At 34.9% G+C, this 26,536-nt stretch overlaps 1 protein-coding gene across 8 annotated transcripts in view; it reads right to left on the bottom strand.

Annotated features, from left to right (window-relative positions):
- The window catches only part of LOC125055164 (neurofibromin), a 59,169-nt gene that overhangs the window by 10,639 nt on the left and 21,994 nt on the right, over positions 1-26,536 (bottom strand). For 5 of the 8 annotated variants that reach the window (XM_047657438.1, XM_047657444.1, XM_047657441.1 and 2 more), the window contains 29 exons: positions 25,973-26,139; positions 24,743-24,878; positions 23,330-23,420; positions 21,828-22,002; positions 20,519-20,702; positions 20,068-20,120; positions 19,735-19,935; positions 18,108-18,230; positions 17,156-17,294; positions 16,305-16,469; positions 14,987-15,088; positions 14,351-14,488; positions 13,294-13,477; positions 12,391-12,497; positions 12,146-12,222; positions 11,494-11,687; positions 10,358-10,461; positions 10,212-10,262; positions 9,869-9,955; positions 8,984-9,155; positions 7,290-7,428; positions 6,641-6,823; positions 6,163-6,242; positions 5,658-5,791; positions 4,613-4,753; positions 3,659-3,738; positions 2,669-2,844; positions 1,593-1,705; positions 656-752 (listed from right to left, as the gene is read on the bottom strand). In XM_047657438.1, the coding sequence (XP_047513394.1) occupies positions 656-752; positions 1,593-1,705; positions 2,669-2,844; positions 3,659-3,738; positions 4,613-4,753; positions 5,658-5,791; positions 6,163-6,242; positions 6,641-6,823; positions 7,290-7,428; positions 8,984-9,155; positions 9,869-9,955; positions 10,212-10,262; positions 10,358-10,461; positions 11,494-11,687; positions 12,146-12,222; positions 12,391-12,497; positions 13,294-13,477; positions 14,351-14,488; positions 14,987-15,088; positions 16,305-16,469; positions 17,156-17,294; positions 18,108-18,230; positions 19,735-19,935; positions 20,068-20,120; positions 20,519-20,702; positions 21,828-22,002; positions 23,330-23,420; positions 24,743-24,878; positions 25,973-26,139 (3,793 nt within the window). The remainder of the gene's footprint in view (positions 1-655; positions 753-1,592; positions 1,706-2,668; positions 2,845-3,658; positions 3,739-4,612; positions 4,754-5,657; positions 5,792-6,162; positions 6,243-6,640; positions 6,824-7,289; positions 7,429-8,983; positions 9,156-9,868; positions 9,956-10,211; positions 10,263-10,357; positions 10,462-11,493; positions 11,688-12,145; positions 12,223-12,390; positions 12,498-13,293; positions 13,478-14,350; positions 14,489-14,986; positions 15,089-16,304; positions 16,470-17,155; positions 17,295-18,107; positions 18,231-19,734; positions 19,936-20,067; positions 20,121-20,518; positions 20,703-21,827; positions 22,003-23,329; positions 23,421-24,742; positions 24,879-25,972; positions 26,140-26,536) is intronic. The other 3 variants (XM_047657443.1, XM_047657446.1, XM_047657439.1) reach the window with 2 other exon arrangements.

The raw sequence follows: 26,536 nt of genomic DNA, 5'->3' as shown, positions 1-26,536 counted from the left end.
AGGTAATTGAACAGGACGGGAGAGGGTGGCGAAAGAAACGGGTGGTCTTCTATTTTTTTTAGGTGGAGCAAACGAGCCTACGGGACGCCCAAAAAAGGGCAATCATCGCAGCCCATCGAAACCTATTCTTAATGCGTTGCCGGCCTTTGAGGGAGGAGTACACTCTAACTTTGAATAGTTGTAGGTCGTATCTCTCAGGGGGGGGGGGTCTTCCCTCCCACCGGGAGTCGATTCCACAGTTTGCAAAAGAAAGTGCCTTCTGAAACGGACTGCGGAAGATTTCCAACCATCAAGGTGATACGATGAATGCATACTTAAAATTATAATTCATATACTTTCATTTCAAATTACTTAACAAATAATTAACTTTTATTTTTAACAATATATTATCTAAAATTGACGCAATAAAGACATTAATTATATTCAGAAAAGCAAAAACATTAGACAGATAATTTATTCCTAAGAATTAAAATAAATCAATTGTAATTGAAAACAAAACAAAATGTTATGGAATTAACTATTAAGTATGTTATAAAAGAGCTGGGAACCCTGACACAGGTATTTTTTAAAAGAGTTCCCAAATTTTACACATTATAATGCTTTGTTATAATTAATTAATTAATTAACATTTTTATTTATTTTATAAAATACATACCGCCATAAGCAATCGTTTGTTCCAACATATCCCAGGATTTCTGACGTCGGCTGTGGCTGGACGACGAAGAACCACGACCTTGTGTTAATATCGACGACTGCAATTAGAAATATTCATGAAACCATTCCAAACTAACTTAAGTTTTTAAATGCATATTATTTTGTTCATAATTTCAACGTCTCGTCTCTAGAAAAAGTAAAAGAAAACATCGTTAAATGCGCATTTTTTCCCTTATAGAATTTAATTTTTTTTTACCGAGATCCCAAGATCGACTGACTAAGTGTTTATTCGAGAGTGAGAATAATTTATATACAATTTATTAGATTTTTTATTTAGTAAACCGGATGGAACATTAAATTCCGTTATAAATTCCAAATGGAAATAAAAATCTCTGTAAATATAATATTTTTGAAGTTATACTTCTTTTGGCGCGTTAGGGAAAAATGATGAGAGTAAATTTTTACGATGCGCGGGCACACCATCATCAAAAACCGACACCCTGAAATTAGATAGTCAACATTTTAGTTTTTTCTATTGTTAGTGTCGTTTTTTCTACAATCGAAACGTAACGTAGTTCAAAATTTTTTTTAAATTTTATAAAATTTTTGAAAATATTATTATCTTGTTCCGCCAAAGAAGTATAACTTCTAACGCGTGTACATAAGTATACACATTTTTTTTTAAATATCCAAACACGAACTGTATTCAATTTAAAGTTTTATACTTTGCTAATTTGTATTACTAAAGCTGTTTTAGGTTGTAAGCAATCCAAGTAGTGTAATTTTTTTTATTTATTTTTTAAAAGGCACACTAACGAAACACAACACTATCTGAGAACACATGACAAAGTAAAACAAGAGACATGCATGTGCATCAATAACAAGTGTGCACAACATTTAGAGGGTAATATTGACGTTAACGTTTAACGTCTCCATACCTGGCAATGATCAGCGGCCGGACAATAATGGTCGCAGTTGTCAGGCAGCCATTGTGGTAGCGAGTGCTTCACTGGGCATCGAGATCGGACCTCTTCGCTTACACAGACTAGAGCTAGATAAAAAAAATTATGTATACATGCTGAGACCAGCGCCTGTATTCTGTAACCTCTATAAAGCAGGCCATAGACGGACCGCATGTTGCAGTCAAGACCGACTGCAATATGCGGTTTGCTCAGGAACTGCTCGGGCGGTCCGTGTATTGCGAATATGAATTTAGTATGGAAACTGCAGATCGCCGTGCGGCGCCCGCATTTTGCAGTCGGTCTTGACTGCAACATGCGGTCCGTCTATGGCCCGCTTTAGCGATCCCGCATTAATAGTTTTGTACTAATTCGAGCTCTTTACCATAGCGTCAATAATGAAGTGGGGATAGCGACTTAAGCTTGCTTATAAAGAAATATCAAAAATACTTTTCTACGAAAGATTTCACATTTTTTTTTATAACTGGATAGACCTTTGTCCACAATAACACCTGATGTTAAGAGAGATGCGGCCTATCGGAGGGCAAGCCTGTCCAGGTGATGCCTATTTAACCACCACTTAAATGAATCCACATTGACTGTTGGAGTTTCACTCTGCTATTGTTATAAGAAACGACGATGCAAATCATGCAGTGCGGCACCTAGCATCCACAATAAAGAGCTGAAACTCCAGCGTGCTTCTGGAATGTTCTATGAATTTCTTAGATAGAAGTTTCTTTTTTATCAATTCCCCTCTATAGAGAAATCAAATTTAAAAATATATAAAGATACACAGCATATGTACCAGCTGCCCAAAAGTAAACGTAAGTAAATTATTTCCGAACCAATTCGACTCTTTTCTTGAAGGACCCTATCCTTCAAGAAAAGAGCGTACCAATTCTTAAAAGGCCGGCAACGCATTATCGAGCCTTGTGACAATGTGAGTGTCCATGGTCGGCAGTATCACTTAACATCAAGTGAACCTTCTGCCCGTTTGCCTCCTTATAAAAAAATAACACATTTATATTAAAAATATAAAATTATTTTCTCCTGACCTGTGAGATATGCCACAGTATGCTGCGTTGCCTTGAACTTATCCCTGTCAGGTTTCGCAGCCAACGCCAGCAACGCACACAAAACCCTCGCGGTGCGAGATACAGTGGCTGGTGCGGGATGACGGTACCCCTTCACCAGGTGACCCACGAGGGCGAAATGGAAATTGGACCGGAAACTAAAGAAATAAATCCATGTACACTTAGGAACGTCATACTTAAAAAAAAATCGAAATTTACATTACAAATCAAGGGCGTAGAGCGGGCGATAATAACTGGCAAGGATCTCCACTCTTTTAAATTGCAAAGTTTTGGTTTATAAGGAACTGCAACCATTACCACCATGCTTATCGGTAAGCACCATACTTCATAATCCATTTAATTCATAATTTTAAGTACCCACCAAAACGATTCGTCGATTTAGCGTCGAACTATGTAGTCCCTATGACGCACCATGCTTGTTAGCACAGAAAGGTTTTTACGTGTTATTTATCATTATTATAACAAATATATCTTAATATATATAAATTACGTGTGACGTTGTTTATCCGCTATGGACTCCTAAACTACCGAACCGATATCAATCGAATTTGCACACCGTGTATAGTTTGATCCAACTTAAAAGATAGGATAGCTTACATCTCAATTTACCCGCAATATTATTTTATTGCAAAATATTTGTTTATTATTTAATAGTCACAATTCTAACAGATGGCGCTGTGTTGAAAGTACCAATGTTTCACATAAGCTATAATTTAATGGCATTACCACTAAAAAAGCATGGTGGTCCCCATGACTGGTGTTCTCCTACCGTTTCCCTTGAATAGGTTACTACTATGTAATATAACTAAAACCTTAGCCACAGCAACGCTTGGCCGGTCTGCTAGTATAAATATATATATACTAGCTGACCCGGCCAGTATATATGAAGAGATACTACCTATAAAGAAGGAGAAGGAGAGTTTAAAATTAGTAGTTATTCCGATTTCTTACCTCAAACCGACGGCATGGTCTAATTGTTTGAAATGCCACTCGAGGGGCTCTCGTGTCTCCATCAACACTTGTTGTAGCGTCTGCAAAATAAGATTTTTACTGGCGGTTTTACCCGATTTTTTATCGAATTCAAATGTTATACTGTTGGAATTTGATAATATTTGAGTATCTTTCAAGCACGTGAAATAAATTTCGTAAGTTTGTCCATATTTTTTTCAGAAATCATATCAAGATAATCTTCAGGGAACAGTCTAGCTTCATCAAAACCTGTTTCGGTTTTTGAGATCAGGATTTACGAGTGTACCTGTTAATAAAAAACAAAGAAACGCGATGAAATATAGCCCTTGTTTAGGAATACTTTCAAACCCTAAAGTTATTATTTATACAAACAGGAATATTATTATAACCTGGGGATATTTCTAACAGTATTGGCCTAATGGCTTGCGAATCTCATCCCTGGGGTGGTAGATTCGATCCCATCACATCACATCTGACACTCGCTCGTAGGAGAAAGCAAAAGCATCGTGAGGTAACCGGCATGCCGTAGACCCAAAAAGTCGACGGTGTGTCAGGCACAAACGGTTGATCACCTACTTGGCTGTTAAAAATGATCACGGAACAGATACAGCAATCTCAGGGTCAGAGCTGAAATGTTATACGTCCATTGACTCAAACTCAAAATATCTTTATTCACATAGGTAAACAAGTACACTTATGAACGTCAAAAAAAAAGTTACAGTTCGCAAGTCAAGGGCGTAGAGCGAGCAAGTTGAACTGGCAAGAAACTTTCCGCCACTCTTTTTAATCGCTAAGTTTTGAGTCATACAAATTGTTTGACTTGAACTAATCTGGAGGTCACAAGTTTGGTGCGGTAGTAATATGAATACCGCTAGAATGAACATCCCTATTGCTGAAAATACCTAATCAGTTATAAAATACTCTATTATTATTCACCTTAATCTCGAAATGACCCTGCGAGTCCAATGTATGCAAATTCTGCTCGAGCAAGGACAGTCCCGCTGCGTACAAAGTCGGCTCATCCAATTGCAGAACAGACACGGACACCCAGAAGAGAGCTTTGTGGATGGGAGATTCCTGCAATTTATTTAGTTCCTTTTTTTATGGCTCTGGCACGGTTTGTGCATTAGCCAGCGTCAAGTATAAGATTATTATAATTTGCACTTGTAATTTTCCATCCTCGGCCTAGAACGTATTGCTACGTTCTTAACCTTCACAGTCTCCTTTTCACAGTCTTAGGTAGCATACTCACTGCTTGCCTTAGAAATTCGACCGTGCCCTCTATGTACGGTTTAAGCACTCGCCCGGTACCGCACAACCCTCCCAAAGGCCGAGAACAAATTTAAACTAAAATTTAAATTAAAAAAAAACTTGCCCTCGAACCGGGAATCGAACCCGGTACCCCTCACCTAGTTGCCACTTAATAAGACCGCTAGGCTATGAGGCCCTTATTTAGTTCCTTCACATTACTTATAAAGAGTAACACCAAATCATATATCACACGTCTTTATTAGAGTATTCCCCCGCATCAATTTGGTCACGCGGTCGTATATAAACTATTTTTTTTTTCATCTTTAGTTCTTAAAATATGTGGTATCAAATAAAAAATATTCCTACTTTGTCAATATATTTAAGATCTCACACATTCTTCTATTTCATTCATTTTCTCGCTAAACGCGATTTAAAAACATGAACTGTTCGAGTTATTTTAATTTAAAAAACGTCGAAGTCTCTTTCTCTCTAATTAATCGAGTAATTTCTCTCTCTCGAGAAATTACTCTATATTTTTCTATACGAATATACTTACGTAAATCTTTCCATTGTCTTAATAAACAAGTGAGCATAATAGAAGTGCTAGACTCCTCATCTGTTGGCTTAAAATCCGGACCGGTGGACCAGGAATTGGAATAAAGCCGAAAAGCTAGAGTTCGCAATGGTGGATGGCGGAATGTTCAAAAAGATGAAAACACATTTATCTCACCGAATCCAACAGCGGTTGTAGTCTCGTTAGGCACATGATAATCGCCTCCAGAAGAGCCATATCGTTGAAAGACTCCAAGGCTTTTACTAGAATACGCAGGAGTTGCTTCATATCGTCGTCTGTTACGTGTTTACCTGGATATTACATTGAAATTAAATTAATGTTTAGTGATAACACTATTCCTAATGTAAAATAGAAAAGTAGCTATACTCTGATTTTTAATTCCGTAGAATTCTGACATTTCATGTGTTGCTACTAAAAAAGTTCTCCACCGAAAAAGGGACAAATTTGACTTATTTGTCAAAAAATGATAGGTGTCAGAATTCGACGGAATAAAAAATCTGAGTATAGTATTTTAATTTTTTTTTTCGAAATAAAGATTTATAATAAAAAAACCTATCAATTCGTTTGATATAATTTATATTTCTAAGTAATTTAAAGGTAATATTAACAGTTCATACATATAGAAAATCATAGAAAGAAAACATTTACAGATACAACTTACTGATGCAGCCGAAAACTATGAGTGCTCTTGGCTGTAGTGCTGGATTGAAGCAGAACGCAAAACTTCTCGCCAGGGAGGTCCTAGAATTGAATTTTTTCGCTTTACGAAAAAGAAGATATAAAAAGTAGTATTGCAGAAAGTTGAATGATACTAATTTTCTTGTAAACTTGTATGCATTGACATTTTAGGTCCCAATCATAGCTAGTCAGTGAGCATTATTATCGTAAGCTCATTAATACTATTAATACACACATAATATTGTTAGTCTTATACACCTTTTTAACTAAGCATTATAGGATTAAAAATATTAATTTTGGCGTGTATTTTTAACATAGTTAAAATCCGAACATCATTTGTCTTAGCGATGGTGGGGTTCAGCTCAAGTGTTATCCAAGAACTCTGTTTATTTGTAGCTATACTATGTGCGCCGTAGCATGGTGCGGGTGACAGTTTCAGTAATTAAACTAATAATACACACCAAGTTTTCAACCAATCACAGCCAGGTATATCTCGCATACAAGCCTCCATTATCTCCAATAAGGCATCGGTGATGGTTTCTAAAGACTGAAGTGGTAATCTCTCCCTGTCAGTCACCGATGTCACCATGATTGGACCCATAATGCATGAAGATTGGCTGCAGCCGTATGAGTGTTCGGAATACCTGGATTACAATAATTGTATGAATGCTAGGCTATCTAGTGTGAGCCAACTTCGTTTGATATGGTTATTATATGTTTTAAAAATGTTTAAAGAATTAAAATAAAAATTCAACGAAATTGATAAACTTTCAAGATTTACGCCGGCTCGAATTTAAGATTGCTTATGAGACATTTCATTTATATATTAAAAACTCTTAATTTATTTTTCGAAAAAATATCATATATGTCGAATTCGTAAACCTCAATTTTTGGGGATTTTAAAGAAGCTTAAAAATTAGTTTTTTCTATATATACTTTAATTTGTTGTTTTCGTACATCTAAAGCAAACTACTAGCAAAAGACATACATAGTACATATATACAAAAAGGTTCAAACATTTACGAAACTAAGGAAATAAAAAAATCAATAAAAATAGATAAATTTACAGTTAAAAAGCTAGTTAAGGCCCATCCTTTATACTATACTCACCAATCACCAGTGTGACGATGATATGGGCTCCTAAAAGCGGTGACGGCAGCGGATTTCACTTTTGATATTCCAAACATTTTATAGAACTTTGGAAGCGCAAACTCATCCAGTGACAGCATAAGGAGCCGTTGGGTCTCCTCTGAAAATGACAGGTCGTATACGTTATAATATTTTTGGAATTAGAGGTCTTCAGAAGACGTGTACTAAATTCCGTAATAGTATATTTGTCCACAAAATTTTCGGTAAGTTAAAGTCATATAGCGATGATTCAATTTGAATTAATGAACGCTTATAACAAGTCTCAGACACTCTAAAAAACATGCGCACACACACCCATTCATACACTCCCACATTCAAATATACTTAATCTACACTAATATTATAAAGAGGAAAACTTTGTTTGTTTGATTGTAATGAATAGGCTCATAAACTACTGGACCGATTTTAAAAATTCTTTCACCATTCGAAAGCTACATTATCCACGAGTAATATAGGTTAGTTTGAACAAAAATAGAGTTCTGTAAGATATTAGGGTTTTTCGGACACAAGGTGTAAAAAATCAACCAAAAAAGTTACTTATTTTGCGTACCCTGCCTAAACTATTAAAGATAGAACCATAAAATGTTCTAAGTAATTGTAGATCGTATAAATATCTACAAAAAAGTCCGCGACACACTATACCTATCTATGTTGAGTGAGGCACAATAACCATAAATGATATAATGACATGGCAAAACGGCGTTTGCCGGATCAGCTAGTATCTTATAAGACTTGTGTTTGATTAGTTGTAACACTAAAACTACTTTTTCTCAAAAAACTGTTTTAAACATATACCACTGACTAATTGTTATCTAGTTACCTACAACCCATGGACATTATATTTGTCATGAATAAAGTTTTTATTACTATTATTATTATTACCAAAGTCGATTCAGTAGTCTTTGAAATATTTCCACACATTTCTGGAAGATAAACGAAAAAAACCCAGGAACGCTGCCTTTTAGGTCTGGGTCTTAGATCTGTCACGGTTTCGGGATCATTTATTTTCTCAATAGAAAAGAAGGTGACAAGCTTTCCGTGTCTGTCACACGCCGTTGACTTCTTGGGTATTAAGCGGTTTCCTAACGATGTTTTCCTTCCCCGTACGAGCAAATATACCAAAAGACCATTGGACCTACGAGCTCAGGGATGAGAGTCACACGCCGATCACAAGGCAACACAACTCTGTATTGTATATTTAATAAGCAACCTAAGTAATGTAATTATAATAATAATAATTTATTTATTGCAAGAATATGGTACAAAAATGTGTAAGGTACACTCGTAAGTTCGCATATTCTGCCACACACAATGGCGGGCAAATTTGTCTTTAAAGGAAATTTACATTATAAGTCAAATGAATTGGTCAATTCTTATATTATTTGTATCGTACATATCATATCATACTTAATTAAATTTATATCAACTACACCATCTCACGCAAATAATCATTTACTGAATAGTAAATTTTTTCCAAAAGTAATACACCAAGTCGCTTTTTAAGACTCTAGTCGGAAGATCTTTTCATTCTTTTGGTAATTTATTGTAAACCTTAATTACCAAAAGGTGCTTATCCTAAACAGTTCCAGTTGCCTTAATGAATGAAAATATAAAGACACACACACATTAGAACACATAAATAATTCTTTAAATACCTGAAAAAGTAGGAGATTGACAGGTGCATAGAGAATGTATAATATTGATAACAAGTCCGTGAGTAGCTGCTCGCATTGACACGGTGCCAGAACACACGAGGAAGGTCACCGTGTGGAACAAGTAGGGCAAGTGACGGGCTACGTCCAAGCAGTTGTTGAAGGAGAGCATCAACTGCAATACAATTGAAAAACATTAGGAAACCGTTGGTCTTCTATTGAAGTATAGAGCACTTTAGAGCACCTAGGTAACACTGAAAATGTTTAGAAAATGAAAAAACGGCTTAATGTAGAAAGTTGCCAATACTTTTATTGAAGTGAAACTTCTTTATCGGGCTTGGAAAAAAATTTAGTGTAACATTTTTCCGTTACGCGCCATGTTGCTTTTTGAAGTCGAACTTCTTTATCGGCGTATGGGAGAAATTTTGTAGCAAATCGTCACGTTTTTCGGTTACGCGGCATCTTTTTCTTGTCCCTACCACGGTTGATCCGAAGAGATTCGAAGCCATTAATAACAAAAATATATAATAACGATAACAATGATAGTAATAATTCTATTACAATTAATGAAATTCTGTAATAATCTTAGTAGTAATAAGGTAAAATGAAATAATTGTATTTGTATTCATGTCTATGATAATAAAAGCCTTTTGTTAAACTTTATCTAATTTAACTTTATTTAACCAATTTCTGTAAAGTTGCATATTTTTTCGAAAAATAAGGTCATAAAGAGGTTTCACTTCTGACGTGTGTACACTAGTACACGCACAATTTTTTGTTTTTTGAAGTAATCTCCGTTCCTCTCTACACATCGTCGCATTCGATGGAACCACTGAGAAAGCAGTTGGCCCAATTCCTTAAGGGTTTCTTCTTACAAAAAATATTTACCAAATATCTCGCTAGGATTGCAATATCGTCCCACATCATGTGCTGTTCCAACATTGCAGTCGGCGAATGACATGTTTTGTCTACGACCTGGGGAAGATTTTAATATTTCATCACGTATATTTTCACTATATACAGATAAATAATATATTTAAAAGGACTAAACATCTCTTTTAACAGGGGAGTGTCCTCTTCAAAAAGATTCCTGAAGCCTCAATATTTAGATAATTTTTTCTCACGTAATTACGTAATAGTAATAATTAACAATATTTTGTAGAACATTTATAGAAAACTGTAAAAGAAAAGCGTTAATCAAGAAAAAAATAACTAAAAAAAACAAACTTACAGTAGCTGGAGTGATTGGACCCAATATATTATTTGGTAGTTTCGTTAAAGCCTGCAGAAAATTAAAAAAAATAAAAAGCAAAATAAAATTTGCAAAAAAAAAATTAAAAAAAAAATATTTTGATAAGTTTCACACATTTAACTCACCCTACACATTCGCCCAATAACTTTCTTTGAGACGAGCTGAACATTGGCGGAGGCCAACGCGACAGCTGTGTCTGCCATTATCTCTATCATGGGTGATCCAAGACCTGGGTGATATCAATTAAGAATTGTTATTGTAGATCCTACAAGTACCAATTTGCTTAGCAAACACAGTAAAATTAAAATTAGTACATAAATATTAATTTATAATGAGCAGTGTTGGCCTAGTGGCTTCAGCGTGCGACTCTCATCCCTCAGGTCGTAGGTTCGATCCCCGGCTGTGCACTAATGGACTTTCATTCTATGTGCGCACTGGAGGCTGATCACCTACGTGTCTATTAGGGCAAGGCTACACGGGCGGTTCTCCCGCCGCGGGAAACCGCTCGACAAAGCTGCCGCAGACCATCAAACTACACGGGACTCGGTTTATCGCTGCCTTTTGTTCATTTCAACATGGATCCGCCAATGATAACTGCGCTTGCAGCTCTCATATTAATAGAATTATTAAATAATTAATTAAATGGATTGGCGTAATCCTTCGACTGCACATCATGCAAAGCAGGTCGATCTTGTATTTCTACAATAAAACGCTCCGTATCGAACATTTTGACGCGACACTAGCCACGCAAGCGCACGAACGACGAGCGAGAGCCAAGGTCCCGCGCAGAATGACGGCGAGATAGCGGGAAACCGTCCGTGTAGTTTTAAGCGTCGGTTATCAGCGGCGGTTTGACGCTGCATGCGGCGGTCGTATTTCTCCCGCCTGTGAGCCGCGACGGGAAACCGCGCAGTGTAGTATGCAGCATACAACTTCATATTAAATTGTGTCCAGTGCTGTTCAGAAGCGGTTTTCCGCGGCGGGAGAACCGCCCGTGTAGCCTTGGCCTTAGATTGAAAAATGATCATGAAACAGATTCAGAAATCTGAGGCTCAGATCTAAAGAGGTTGTAGCGCTACTGTTTTTTTATTTCTTTATAAACTGTAATTTACATAACATTTTATTAAATTATCAATAAAAACACAACAATCTACTTTATGCTTCACGTAAAATTATATCATTGTGGTATGATATATAAGTCTGTAATTTTATTTCACGATATAAAGATTCTAAGTTAAGATTATAGACAACAACGAATTACCTGAGTCCACACTCCTCTGTATAAAGCTATCCAGGACCATATCTATAAGTTCTGGCACATGTCCAATTGAGCCCCATATTTTCGCCTGAACAGATGGATACATTTCAGTTTCTTCTATGGTTAGTTCTATCAATTTTTCCAAAATTTGGGCCACTTGCTTCTGACGTCTCGACTCTTCAGTGGGTTTGCAGAATCTGGAATATCGAAACAATAATGCATAGTATATTTACAATTTTATTTAACTTAAAAATATATAAAAACTAGCTGCCCCCGCGACATTCCTTTCTCCTTTATGTGATCTTACTTAGCCTACCTTTTTAGTAGATACCAACATGGAACATTTCGCTATGCTACAAGAGACTGTTCGGTTTTCCGGAATGAAAACTTAAAGGTTTTTCTGAGATTTTTCTCTATATAAACCTTAGAGTTCAAGTTATAAGTTCTTAAATAAATAAAAAATAGGGGTTGATCGTAGAGGGTAGAACATTAAGGGTTGTATGTATTTTTGTATGCTGTATCATAAAAAAATAAAAACAAAAAAAATTATTTAAATTTTTTTTTGGATTTGACACCCCTTATCACTTAGGTGTTTCATAAGAATCGGTCGAGCCGTTTCGGAGGAGTATGGATATAGATAGAAGGTAACACTTACTTGACTAAATTAGCAAGCCACGGGGTCATATACTCCAGACATAAATGCTTCAGTTCTATTGTTGAGCCACGGAATCCCTAAAAAAAACACTTTAAATTTATAATAATTGATTTATTATATATTATCACACATGTTGCTTTCTGTAATATAATTATTTTAGAGGTCTTTTTGTTTATTTTTCTCAATCATTTTTCAAGTATTAAAAGAACAATATTATTTTGATTGATAATAAATTATTATTCTACCTGAATACACTCTTCTAGGAACTCCAGCGTCAAATGAGGCTCGTTGTGAGCTAATTTCTCACTCACAGACTTAATAAATATAGTGTTATTTGATGGTATACATAATCCTGAAAAAATAAGCATTAATACATGATGATTGATAAAACGTAGACCTTTTTAACTGATTGAAATATTGAGAATTTTAGACATAAGGGAGCGTTCAACTATTACGTAACGAATTTTTTCCTTTTGTAAAACGTTACGATGCGGGTCGGGGATTAAATTACGCCTTGTTGTTAATATTATTTTCGACTTTGCAGTACTTTACACCACATAATGGTAACTTTTAGGTATAAAGAGTCACTGGGTGGGGTCACGAAACGTTTTACTATTGGGTACAGAAAAACGTTACGTCGCGTTAAATGGGAGGGGGGGGGGGGTCTATAATCTCTAAAAGTTGCGTGACGTATTCATTGTTTTTCTATGGATATACCTGCCGCCAATTTTTTTTGACAGACAATGAACTTCAAAAGACCATAATATATCTCCGTCACAATCACAAAACCCTAACATCTTATAATAAATATAATTGATTCTGTTAAAAAGTGGTAAGTGAATAAAAAATTTATTAGTAAATTAGTACACACAATGTACACTTATGAACGTCAATAAAGAATATAAATTAAATGCTTCTAATTTTACATTTACTGCCAGTTCTCAAATGAAGGGCGTAGAACGGACGAGAAGAACTGGCAATAAACTCTCCGCCACTCTTTTTAATCGCAAAGTTTTTTGTTTACAAAATGTTTCTAAGGCAACCATTACACCATGTTTCACATGACATCTTTAAGTAATTACATTAACTTAAATTAGTCTTAAGTTAAGCTTGATAATAAAGTTTAATTGTCTATAAAAGAAATGTACCTGATGTCTCCAACAGCTGTCCCTCGATTTTAAGATGAAATGTTGCGGTCAACGCACACAGCTGATTGTACGCAGCGGTGCGTAGGTTCGGATCACACGACCCTAAGTTCAATAAGGCCATATTTAATAAAGTCCCAGGCACATCTTTGGGCCGTATTTTCTGATGTACCGTCACCGAATCTTGCTGGAAACGTAATCAGAAATAGATCTATCACATAGTTTTATTGATATTTCAGACATTTAAATTTAATCATCGGACGTCAAGGCAGAAAACGAAATTCCATCCGTATCACCTCGACGTCCGTCGTTCCACAACTGAGCGATTTTTTTAAAGGCAGTTTTTGCTGCGCACTGTCCAAAAATATTTTTAAAATTCATAATAAATACATCAGTGTAATTGAATTTTTTTACTTAGAACACAGTCTCTTAAACACAACGAAAACACAATTATACTCTGATTTTTATTCCTTAGAATTCTGACAGCTATCATTTTTTGACATGTCAGAGATGACAAACCTTTTGGCCAGGCACATTTTTCAATTTCAATACGAGTCTGAACATCTGAGTCTATTCATACATTTTATTTGATAGTGAATGTATCCATTTTATTAAGTGTGGTGCTCCACATTAAAAGTGGTTTAACGGCGAGTGATAATTACGTTCCTTTTCATCACAAACAGTAAAAACCGCACAAGTAAAGATAACATTTTATTTTTTTTAAAAGGTTTACTAAACCTAGAATTAGTAGACAGTGATGCCAGCTAAAGAATAAAATTAAGTAATTAAAGTTAATTCGATATATTGTTCGTGATATTGAAATATTTCTGTATTAGGTCACTTGACTAAGTAAATATTTAGATTTACCTTTTTGTAGATAGCTGATAACGTGAAAAATAGGTACGTCGCATTTTATTTCCTTCAAATGGGTCAAATTTATCCCTTTTTCGGTGGCTAACTTTTTTAGTAGAAACACTTATGAAATGCCAAAATTCTACGGAATTAAAAATCAGAGTATAGGAAGAAACTACAATTTTTTACACATTTAACATCGACTCACCGGTTGACTAAGCTCCCATCTATTTCGTATATGAATGATGGACTGTACGATATTATCACAATCGTTGTGTATGAAGCTGAGTGGAGTGGCTTCGTTTACTATTGATAATGAGAATTGGTTATCATCCACCAAGCATACCTGAAATTGTTTATAATATTAAAAAAATATTTAAAAATTAAAAAGATACTAATAAGCCATAGTCATGAGTTGAATAACAGAGAGATGGTCTATGTACTAAAGTACATAAGAAATTGTTTTTTTATTACCTCCTTTTTATAAAAGAGAAAGAAAAGAGAAGAGCGGCCCTCAAAGGCAGCTACTTCCAGACAACGCGAACGTAAAATAAAAATACTTAAAATATATATTTAAAAAAATACTTGTTTGTATAAATATATTAAATAAATCGTTTTAAATATTTATAACCACAGCCAAAAAAACAAAATATTTAAAACTAATTCAACTAAAAAACACATTACAGCTAAACCAACCGTTAGGAATTTGACTGCAAAGACATAATATATAAAATTAGAATCCACCGTGTAATATGTGCTGACACAATTAAATTACAAAATTTCCGCTTGGCTACAGCTTCCATGATATTCGTTAATCTATATAAATAAATAAATGTAAACATACCTCATCAATTTCTGACGCATAGTACACATCATTCAATAACACTGGAAATCCTAACACCTTGGTCTTCTCCACTGATGTTATTTGCAACGCTGTGGGACCCACCTAGAATATATTTTGATATAAAAACCACCATTTTCAAATTAATTAATTTAATGTTTAAAAGATTACGAAATAATATATAAGTTATGCATATGGGCATCCAACAATACGTCATAAAGGGCACTGGCGCACGCACTACTCCCAGGTTGCGTACACGGACACATACGCGCGAACAAGCAAGACCAGTTTTTGTGGTTATGCGCGAGTGCCGATAAAGTTTGTATAAAAAAATTAAAAATGTAAATATGACAATTTTAAGATAATAAATATTATGTGGAATTAATAATATGTATACTATCAAATCGAGTTTACTCTAGAGATGAGATAGATGATTATTTCAGTTAAGACGGCGATTGTTTTTATGAATATGGGTTACAAATATCTTCCTTGTCCCTGCCTACTAGGCTTTCGTGCTTTGTTTCACATCGTCACAATGATTGAACAATCCGCGAAAATAGAGGACACCGTGAGCCATTTTTGCCAAAACCCTCCATCTTTTAGTCGATACCAACTCCGGGGAAATAAATACAGATAATTCAACTTTCTCTGCAGCTGTGATACTTTTTGACATTCAACATCTTTTGTCTTCAGTCACCGTGACCACGCACGCTGTAAAGCACGCGAAACGTCGGATAAATTTAAAATTATGTTAAATAGTTGTAAATTTATAATAATAGATACATAACTTCAATCCGGTCAAAATAGTGTTTTATTAAATGAATAAAAGTTATGTCAATCAAAGACAATACTAACGACCAATATTTCAGCCTTGACTTGTTTAAGCTATTGCGGAATATGGTTAAAAGGAGTATTAAGAATATCCATAGCGCAAAATCACCTGCATCATGAGCACACCCCACATACACCATCACTTACATACCCTCACTTTTACACCATGACATAACACAGCCAAATTAGGTACCACTTAGTAAAATGTATTGAATTATTTTTATTTGTTTGTTTCCTTTTGTAAATTTTTGAACCTTTTTATAGTTAAGTGTATTATGTATTCCATCACTGGCTATATTTCCAGTGTAACTGTTTGTTATTATATATAATTTATGTTAGCTGAAGCATTACGAAATAAATAAGTAATATAATGATGAGTTGCATTCCATAGAGAGTTAAATAAATATATAAAATTAAAAGTTACACAAGTTATACAAGTCTTGAAAAGATTTATTAGATTTTTTTCTGAAATGCGGAAAGATTTCCATACCTTAATAGCGACTTTAGTATCCTTATGCGATAGCTTGAGGGCATTATTAAACACTTTGAGGTCCTCCTCAAGGGCCAAAGTCGCTCCGGGAAGTTTTTGCTGTTCCGAGTCAATATAGTCGCATAGACGAGCGTGGTTGTCTATGAATAAAAGTTTTCGGTTACCCTGAAATAAATGAATTCTAAGTTATAGTAATGGGTTGTGGGTTGTTAGACATTTGATACCCATGAAGAAACCTATCCTTTACGTAGCCCTCCAGCTGTTTTTACATTTTTATTAATTATTAAAATAAATACCGGCCGAGTAAGTGTTATTTATAAATAGTTCCTACCCGCAAAATCTATACTAATAATAATATTATAAAGAGGAAACATTTGTATGTAAGTATATTTGTAACGAAATGGCTCAAAAAGTACTGGACCGATTTTAAAAATTCGGGCACCATTTGAATGGTACATTATCGCTGATTAATATAGGTTATTTTAATTGAAAGAAAAAATAAGGATCCCTACTAAAACTACAATAAAGTTACCCAAGGTGTAAAAAAATGCCTAGAAAATATCTTTCATCGCATGCGCTGCGAAAACTATTGATGATAGAACAACCAAAATGTTCCACAATATTAAAGAACATATTAATATTTATATGTTTAAAAAATAAATGTCCCCCCGTGCGAAACCAGGACGGGAAGCTAGTAATAAAATAATATAAACTCTCGATATATCTTAATTTCAAATGTGATTTAAATGTATTTAAATATTCAAACGATACATTTTTAGATCATTTCAAGTAAGAGCCACTGAGTTGGACACAGTACGAAAGTTGAGTATATTTAAAAAAAAATGTCTTACCCTAAGCGGCGCCAAAATAGTTTCATGGAACTTGGTATACTCCCGAACCCAGCTGTTGCAGTTGTATATATAGCATGCCTGTATATTCGTGTAGGCTACTTCTGGGAGCACTGTAAACCACTTTTGGAGGAAATCCGTTCTGAAATATTGTATGGATTAGAAGATAATAAGTTACTTCATACATACAAAATAAGGTAGTTTCTTGAAATACGAACCAAAGAAGTGCGAAAACGAATCTTCCTAAAAAAACTTGAATGCCTCTACACTACACACTACAACTAGAATTTACTTTTTAATAACCGACAGAAGTGATAACTTAAACTAATCTAAGTTGAACTATTTCATTTTGTAATGTTTCGAGAATAAGTTTTTGCTTCATTCATCAGATGTTTTATAATCACTTTCAAAAACGGCGATAATGAGGTTATATGCTCACTGTCAACAGTAAACGCACACTAGACACTGAGTAGAGAGAGGAGAAAGCGTCTGTCCGAATTAGGCTAGCTCTGCGGGTTAGAGTGAGAGAGCTGCCGTATGCGTGAGAAAGGGAAGCTAGACAGACTGGCGCCGTAACGCGTTACGTAACGAATCGGTCTACCCTCACTTTAATAAACAAATACCAAGCTAGTTAGTTACAAGTCTTCGTTTTTATAAATATTCTTTTTAAACTTTATTTGATCAAGTGCATTTTCTTTGAAACCGACTTTGAAAACCCCGATTTTATATATGTAGTGTTTAATTTTTATGTTTAATTTTCATTTGTTATCTTTTTTATATAACAGGGGTCAATCCAAAGGCACACCTGAGGTTAAGTAATACCCCCCCTGGACACTCAATCCCAGTGGGCTTATTATATCCCCCCCTTCCCCAAATCAGACAAAAACGTCTGCACAAGCAGTCTCCAGATCAAACAACCTATTGGTTAGACACTAATCTCCGTTAACATACAAACCTGAACCTGTTATCGGAGTTGGTGTGAGTGAAGTCGATGATCAGCTCGAAGGGTTGTTGGCAGAACCGCTTCAGGGTCAAAATCACGTGGTAGATCAGAAGATCCGCGTTTACTTCTCCGATCCTGGCGAAATAATATTTTCATTGTATATATCTTGTTCTTCGTATGTAATAGTTTTTAATATTCATATATCTTTGAAATAAATGAGATAGTGGAGAAAGATTGGAAAATAGTAGCGAAGATGAGATACAAATGGAAGGATTTGGAATGGATTTTTGAATGGATTTTTGACGTGATAACGTCTTTAAAATCGTTTTAGTCGGGTGACATATTCAGAAACTTGTGTCACACCAAAACCTCACGAGCGCGATCGCAGGTATAACGAGAGAGAGACGGACCGATCTCCCGTCTCATCTCGAGCGCTGCCAGTCATTCCGTGAAACTTGTCACGCGGAATCCTCACGAGCGGAGGCTGGCATAGCGTTCGAGTGAGTGGACCGATCTTCCGTCTCTCTCACTCTAGCGGCATACAAACGAATGGAGATTTGTTATCTTCATTAATTCCTTCCTTCCCAAAAACTTATATCACCAATAAGACGTTATCACGTAAAGATCTCGATCGTAATTTCCGTATTTTATATACCTTTTTAATTATTTAGTGACTTTTTTCTTTAGTCATCTGTCTGTTGTATTTACCAAAATTGTTGTGTGATCTGTATTGTTTATTCATTTATGTATCTACTTATGTGTAACATAAAATAAATACTGCGTATGATATATGACGTATGACTCAATATCCCAAGATATGAATTAAATAAGTAAAAAAATACAACCTAACTACTGATACAGTACAAAAATAACAGACAACGCAATAGCGTTGAAATACGAATTGTTTTTATGTAATTTCTAACTAGTCTGAAATAAACTTTCTCAGATATTTCTTATTATTTAATGGCAACTCCTTGTAAAGGCCCATTTACATTATCTTAGTGTTTAGGAGAGTGATTTAGTACAACTTGAAAGGCAAGTTCTTTAGCGTAGCGTTTACTAAAGCAAGTAGCGTTTACATGTTTCAACTAAAGTACTATCCTAAAGCACTCTCCTAAATACTAAGATAATGTAAATCGGCCTTAACGTCAAAATAGGCACAGTCCCTTGAGTGTCGTTATATAGAGTTGACATTGTAATATGATTTGTAGTTAGCCCTAACCTTCAAAAGACACGCGTATAAATTTGAGTATGTGAGATTTTGAGCGAAGAAACTTTTGTTTGTATAATAAAATGGATAAAAGGAATTCGTGTTCTACAGCATTGCTTTTTGACGAAATTAAAAACACTATTAAAGCCAGGGCTTGGCTAGATAAACATTGTTCGGATTCTGCACCAGGAAAACCGGTAAAAAGTGGTTTGCAAAGTTAAACGAGGCGATATTAGCACCCAGGACGATCCACGCAGTAAAATAATTTTGGATAACAGAAAACTCATAATTTTAATTAAGCTCAATGAAGTCTAAATCTTTGTTTATTTGATGTTAAATAAACCATTTATTAAGAACAGGATAATACGCTACCAACGAATTATCGCGAGAACCACGGGGTATAACTAATTAAAATATAGAATTAATTACTTGTATCTTCTAGAAATAAAATAGAAGACTGGATTGCCCAATTTGCTGGTGCCGGCTTGGTAGAAGATATTTAAACTTTTGATACTTTTGAACTCTTCTTTTTGGTGCATGTTATGTTTCACAATGAACTCTTCGAAGTTGGTAGAAGACATATCTATGGAAGACCAGCGGGCGTAGGAAGAGAAAAGAAGACTTGATGTGCTGGAATAAAGAACAATAAACTAAAAAGTAAAAGATTTATTCGCCATAAAATACTTTATCACTTTTAGCTATAAGATTATTTATTTTGTTCTTGAAGCATATAAAATCTCAGATTTGCTAGCAAATACTTACGATTCAACAGGTTTATGTTCCGGCGGACCCAAATAAGCTAGAAGTGTCGCCATCTGTAAGCAGTATTAAGAGTATTCAATTATAATTCATTTTATTATACATAACAATATTGCTACATTAATTTACTAAGTTTTTAAAAGAGTTTTTGTTTATTTATTTAATTTTACCACACTATACATAATGCTATATGTACAGTATATTACATAAACATAAATGTTACAAGGAAAAAAAATAAAAGTAAAATAAAAACACATTTCCAGTTTTAGATTTTACTAGTAATTTTTTGCTTATTGTTAAGCAAAAAAACACTAGCAAAACAGCGGATTAGGTATCACATATTTAAAAAAAAGCTTTGACACTTAACTATGCTTTTTTATAAATTGGTTCAGTATCAGTGGTTATTCTGTTAGGTCAAGGTCTAAGGTTCGGTGGAACTGGAAATATAACATACCTTATCAAACGGCCGCCGTCCAACCGCCTTATGATCTCTGCTACTGGACAAATAATCTCCAATCCTCTCTTGGTGGTTCCACAATAACCTATGTAATGCCAACACATTCGCGTCACTTATAAACGATAAACTATGAGCAGCTTGCTCTACGCTCTCACAGTCGGAGGCTATTTGTATGAAAAACCTGTAAAATTCAATTTATTTATTGCATAACATAAATATCTTATCTTCTTGCTTATTAAGGGAAAACTTTGCCAAACATATATCTCTGTTTGTCTATGAATTATCTATACGGACTTCGAGAAAGCTTTCGATCGGGTCGATCATGTCATTCTCCTACTCTTAGCGCTAGGAATCCGTGAGGCGCATATAGATGGATAAATTCATATGTAACTAATAGAAGGCAGGCAGTAGTCACGGGTGTACATAAGAGAACATTTATAAATGTGACATCCGGTGTACCTCAAGGGTCTATACTGGGTTCTTTGTTGTTTAATGCTTATCTATATGATTAATATATTGCTTCAAGTATTAAAAACATCTTATATTTGCAGATAACAATTTTATTTTTCTAATAATTAAGTTTATGGATAACTGCTTTCAACTTCAACAGGATCTTAATAGCAACCCAAGTGTTATCCAAGAACTCGATTTTTGTACCTAGGGGATATGTGCGACCGCGAGGGCTCTTTGCAATATCATGGGAGCCAGTCTGCACATATTAGGGATGGCGATTCTTCCCGAAAAGTATCGCTTTTTAAATCGATTCGAATCGATTTACAAATAGTCGTTTTCAAAAAAAATCGATTTTTCCAAGTTTGCATTTATAAAGTAAATATAAATCCATGTAATAAAAAAAACTATACTTATCAGTAAATAGTTTTTTTGAAGTTCAGTGCATTGGGTAATGACAATATTTTTTATTACCAAAATATAATTGATAGAATATTATTAATTCGATAGAATTCAAAAGGTAAATCCTACGATCCTTTTCGTTTAGAATCCTACGAAAGTTTATGAAGTTTCGGATTTTGTTAAGTATATTCCGGTGACAAATATACGTATATTTTATTATTTATAATTTTTTTAGATATTATCGTATTGGATTAGTATATATTTTTAGTAAGGATAGTGTATATATTTTTGTGAATAAAAAGATAGATACTAAAAAACTTTGAATTAAAACTCTATTAATAAAAAAATTGAAATTAATACCGGCTTACGTTACGTGTACGTTTCACATGCTAGATGAAAGATTTTTAAACAAAGATAAAACCAAATCTAATAATGATAGCATATGTATACTCACTTGCGTCCCGTCTCGAAGTGTGCTCTTAGGAAATCGTTAAATGGCAACATATGTTGTTCCTTTGAGAATTCCACGTGATTCGCAATATTCTGCAGTATTTTAGACATTAGCATCAGGCCACGCTTGATTTGCATAGGTATGGGGCGAAAGACTATGCCCATTTCTTGAGGTGATACTAAAATTAGGTCAAATTATAAACGTATTGTACTCATCGTCAAAAATATGACAAATAATTCTTGATACTGTCAAGCGGAGAAATATTTAAAAGAAGAGCGAAAAAAACGAGCAATGTGGGTTGAAAGAGGACGTAATGACAAGGATACGAAAGGGAATGCTTACGTAGTTTGGTCATGAATGGATGAATGAGAAGCGGTCAGCAAGTAGGATATACAAAGCAATCGTGGATTGTGAAATCTGGTTGGGTAGGCCTTGTAGAACCTGGACCAAATCAGAAGGTACTAGAAAAGGGACAATAAAAAGTACCCATAAACGACGACCATGCATGGTAAATGTCATGAAAGTGGAAGTGAGAGAGGTATGTCAAGACTATAGCAAGTGGAGATCCGTGGTCTCTGCCCACCCTTTCGGGAAAAAGGCGTGATAATATATTTTTTTAAGTCAAAGACAAAAGTCAAAAATCATTTATTCATATTGGTAACACAATGTACACTCTACGTCAAAAAAGAAATATACATTAAATGCTTCTAAATATAAAAATAAGTTAGGTTTTCCTTCCTGACGCTATAACTCCAGAACGCACGAACCGATTTCCACGGTTTTGCATTCGTTGGAAAGGTCTCGGGCTCCGTGAGGTTTTTAGAAAATTCAGGCAACATTTCAACAGAAAAGCGGGATCACCAAACGAAATGTTACATAAAACGAAGCCATCTGGTGGCGAAACGGAGTTCACCGAGTTTGCTAGTGCTTCTAAATTTACACCTACTGCCAGTTCTCACATCAAGGGCGTAGAACGGAAGAGAAAAACTGGCAATAAACTTTCCGCCACTCTTTTTAATCGCCAAGTTTTTTGTTTTACACAACGTTTGTAAGGTTGTTCCACATGCCATCTTAAGAAATAAATAATAATAAAATAAATTAAAAACAAAGATTTGTCCTCAATGCAGGAGGCATGGTGAAATAGGTTACATTTTCGTGGGAACAACACGCAAAAACATGTGTCTTTAGTAAGACATCATGGAAAATTACGATCAACCCTAACTTCTAAGTCTTCTTAATTCTAATAAGTAATTTAAGTGTAACCTAATTTACTTAAAATATTTAACATAAGAAAGTGTCCAACACTACTTTCAGTCTCCAATAAGACACTCTGTTCTTGTGTACTATTTCACTTACCACTGATTAGCATTTAAGTGCACTAACACTAATTCACTAGTTCAAATGGTTTAGTTACAGTCTTCTCACTAGGCCCGTGGTGTCAAGAAGTTGGTAGCCTCGACATTAGAATAGCGTGATAATATAGAAAAAAAAAAATATTGTCTTACCAATAGCGGGGTTGATAAATCTCAGGAACAGAACAGTACCGACGGCACCGACACTCGTGTGGGGGAATTGTGAGAATCGCTTATTCAGAACCTGTTTAAACATTAATGGTTCTATATCATTTTTTTTTTAATAAAGCTAACTTAATTTTTTTTAAACTTATACTATAGGTATGTTATCTAAAGCTGGTGGCTTCAACACATTTACACTTTGGGCTTGTGTAGTGTCTGTGAATAAGCGCGAGACGTGATGTCAAACTGAAATACAATCACAAATACATCACGAAAAGACAGTCCGTCTCTCTCGCGCTCGGTTAAGCTTATGAGTATAAAAGAGACAGTTATTGTTTTTCTATTGCTACTGTTTATATTGATCTTTACTGTTTGATATTATTATTATTTTATACATGTTGATCTTTTTTCAAACATTACCAGGGCAATCTCGTGAAATGGTGCACAATGTTTTTAATTATGCTTATAGCATCTGAATAAAAACAGTTTAATGAAAAAATGTTTAATTTGACATCAGATGCGACTGGGGTTTCTAAGAGGAGTATTGAAAAATATATAGCTTGGCAAAAAAGTCATATTTTTAAACATATTGTATAGTGAAATTGCATTAGTGTGAGTACTGTGAACCCGCCAGCTTTCGATAACCGACCTATAATACAACTAATACTAATATTAAGGAATGTAACCGAACCAATTGTTGTATGGATTAATAAAGCTTTAACAATAATAATAACAGAAGGGCCTCATAGCCTAGCGGTCTTATTAAGTGGCAGCTAGGTGAGGGGTACCGGGTTCGATTCGCGGTTCGAGGGCAAGTTTTAATTTAATTTAAATTTGTTCTCGGCCTTTGGGAGGGTTGTGCGGTACCGGGCGACTGCTTAAACCGTACATGGAGGACACGATCGAATTTCTAAGGCAAGCACGAATTATAAAAATCTTATACTTGACGTTGGCTAATGCACAAACCGTGCCAGAGCCATAAAGGAAAAATAATAATATTAATAATATTTTTTTTCCTAGAATAAAGATAACAAAAAAGAGTGCGACTTTACAATCTAGTCTATACAATAATTATGGCTTAGCAATAGTTGACTTAAAATTCTACTATCTTCGGTCGGCAGCTCATGTCTGATCGTCGTGGTCAGCAAGGATACATCTGGAGCGCCTTTTAAAGAAACCTTTTGAGTTATAAAACCTAGTGCAGTGAATATAAGTGCAAGTGCGGTATCTCGGACACACGAACATAGTGTCAAAACTTTATAGAACACTAAGACTGTTAACGAACATTACCTTAAAGCTATTCACTAGTATTGTAGAAAATTAAGTCAACATAATATTACCCTCTTTTTTGTGAACTTTATTGTAGGAAGAAAACTTAAAGTAATAAAAATAAAACAATCCTACCTGGTACAAACAATGACACATGCTCCTAAGTTGTGGCGGGAACATATCCGCACAGTTCACGATTTGTTCAAAAACCTCTTTTGTCAATTCTATTAAATTGGCTCGATTAACGTCTATATCTTCGCTTGGGTCTAATCTGTAATTTACCCAAACACTTAATCTTAATATATATAAATTACGTGTCACGTTGTTTGTCCGCTATGGACTCCTAAACTACCGAACCAATTTTCAATCAAATTATTTTATTGCAAAATATTTGTTTATTATTTGAAAGTCACAATTCTAACAGATGGCGCTGTATTGAAAGTACCAACGTTTCACATAAGCTACAATTTAATGGCCTAACCACTAAACAAGCATGGTGGTCCACATGACTGGTTTCTCCTACCGTTTCCCTTGAATAGTTTACTAATATTTAATATAACAAAAACCTTAGTCACAGCAACGCTTGGCCGGTCTGCTAGTACGGATATATATACACTATCAACTCTTTATAACGAATTTCAAGGGTCCGAGAATTTTTATTCGTTATAGAGAATTGTCGTTATAGATAGGGAAGATTAAAAGCACCAAATTTAACCAATTACAATAATTTATATATATTTAATAGATAGGTGACAATGGTGCGTTTAGTAACTGAGATTCAATTAGCAATAACAAAGTCAAGAAGACTGTTTATGACCTCGGGTGTCTTTCTGAGAAATTTCGGCACCTCAATAGCTTCGTTTTGTAATCTGATCATAAAAACAATTACACTTAAGTATGTTGTGTTGATTGCTTCGTAATAGAGAGTGTATCTTGCGCTATAAAGAGAGAGTTATTGTATGGATTTTGTCTTAAACCAAACAAATTAACTCTGTTTATGTTATAGAGAGTTTTTCGTTAGTACGAATAACGTTATAAAGACTATGCACTGTATATAGATACCTATATCTAAAAAACTACTGAGGTTGACATATTATATGTATCATTATATCATTTTGTAAAACGTTACGATGCGGGGCGGGGATTGAATTACACGTTATTGTTAATATTATTTTCGACTTAAACCACATAATAGTAACTGAAGAGTCACTAGGTGGTCACGAAACGTTTTATTATACATGGGTACTGAAAACGTTACGGCGAGTTACATGGGGGAGGGGGGGTCAATAATCTCCAAAAATTGCGTTACGTAATACTTGAACGCTCCCTAACTAACGAACAGTGTTACTATAATCTAAGTCTTACCTAGCTGGGTCCACTTCAAAACTCAACTCAGGCTGTTTCAACAATGAACTAATGATAGGCTCCAACAAATTATGTAGGTAATTATGTCCGTATATCTTAAAGCAAAACGCCATAATCTTGCTGCCAAGAGAATTTCCTCGGAATAGTGTTTGCATACAATCCGATACCTAAAAGTCAAATTCATTATTCGATAAACTATAGTTTATTTTGATATTCATATGCAAATAGTTTTTTAAAGAAAATTTTTTGCCACATTACTTAGGCAAGTTGGCAAGGAAGTCAGCAGTTAAGTTGGCAGGGAAGTGGGCCGGGAAGTTAGCAGGAAAGTGGACAGGGAAGTGGGCAGGGCAGTTAGCAGGGAAGTTAGCAGTCCAATTCGCAGGAATGTTGGCAGGGAAGTTGGCAGGAAAGTTGACAGGAAAGTTGGTAGGAAAGTTGGCAGGAAAGTTGGCAGGAAAGTTGGCAGGAAAGTTGGCAGGAAAGTTGGCAGGAAAGTTGGCAGGAAAGTTGGCAGGAAAGTTGGCAGGAAAGTTGGCAGGAAAGTTGGCAGGAATGTTGGCAGGA

This window comes from Pieris napi, chromosome 13 (genome assembly GCF_905475465.1).
Source record: "Pieris napi chromosome 13, ilPieNapi1.2, whole genome shotgun sequence".
NCBI classification, from domain to species: Eukaryota; Metazoa; Arthropoda; class Insecta; order Lepidoptera; family Pieridae; genus Pieris; species Pieris napi.
This window is presented reverse-complemented; position numbering and strand designations above follow the sequence as displayed.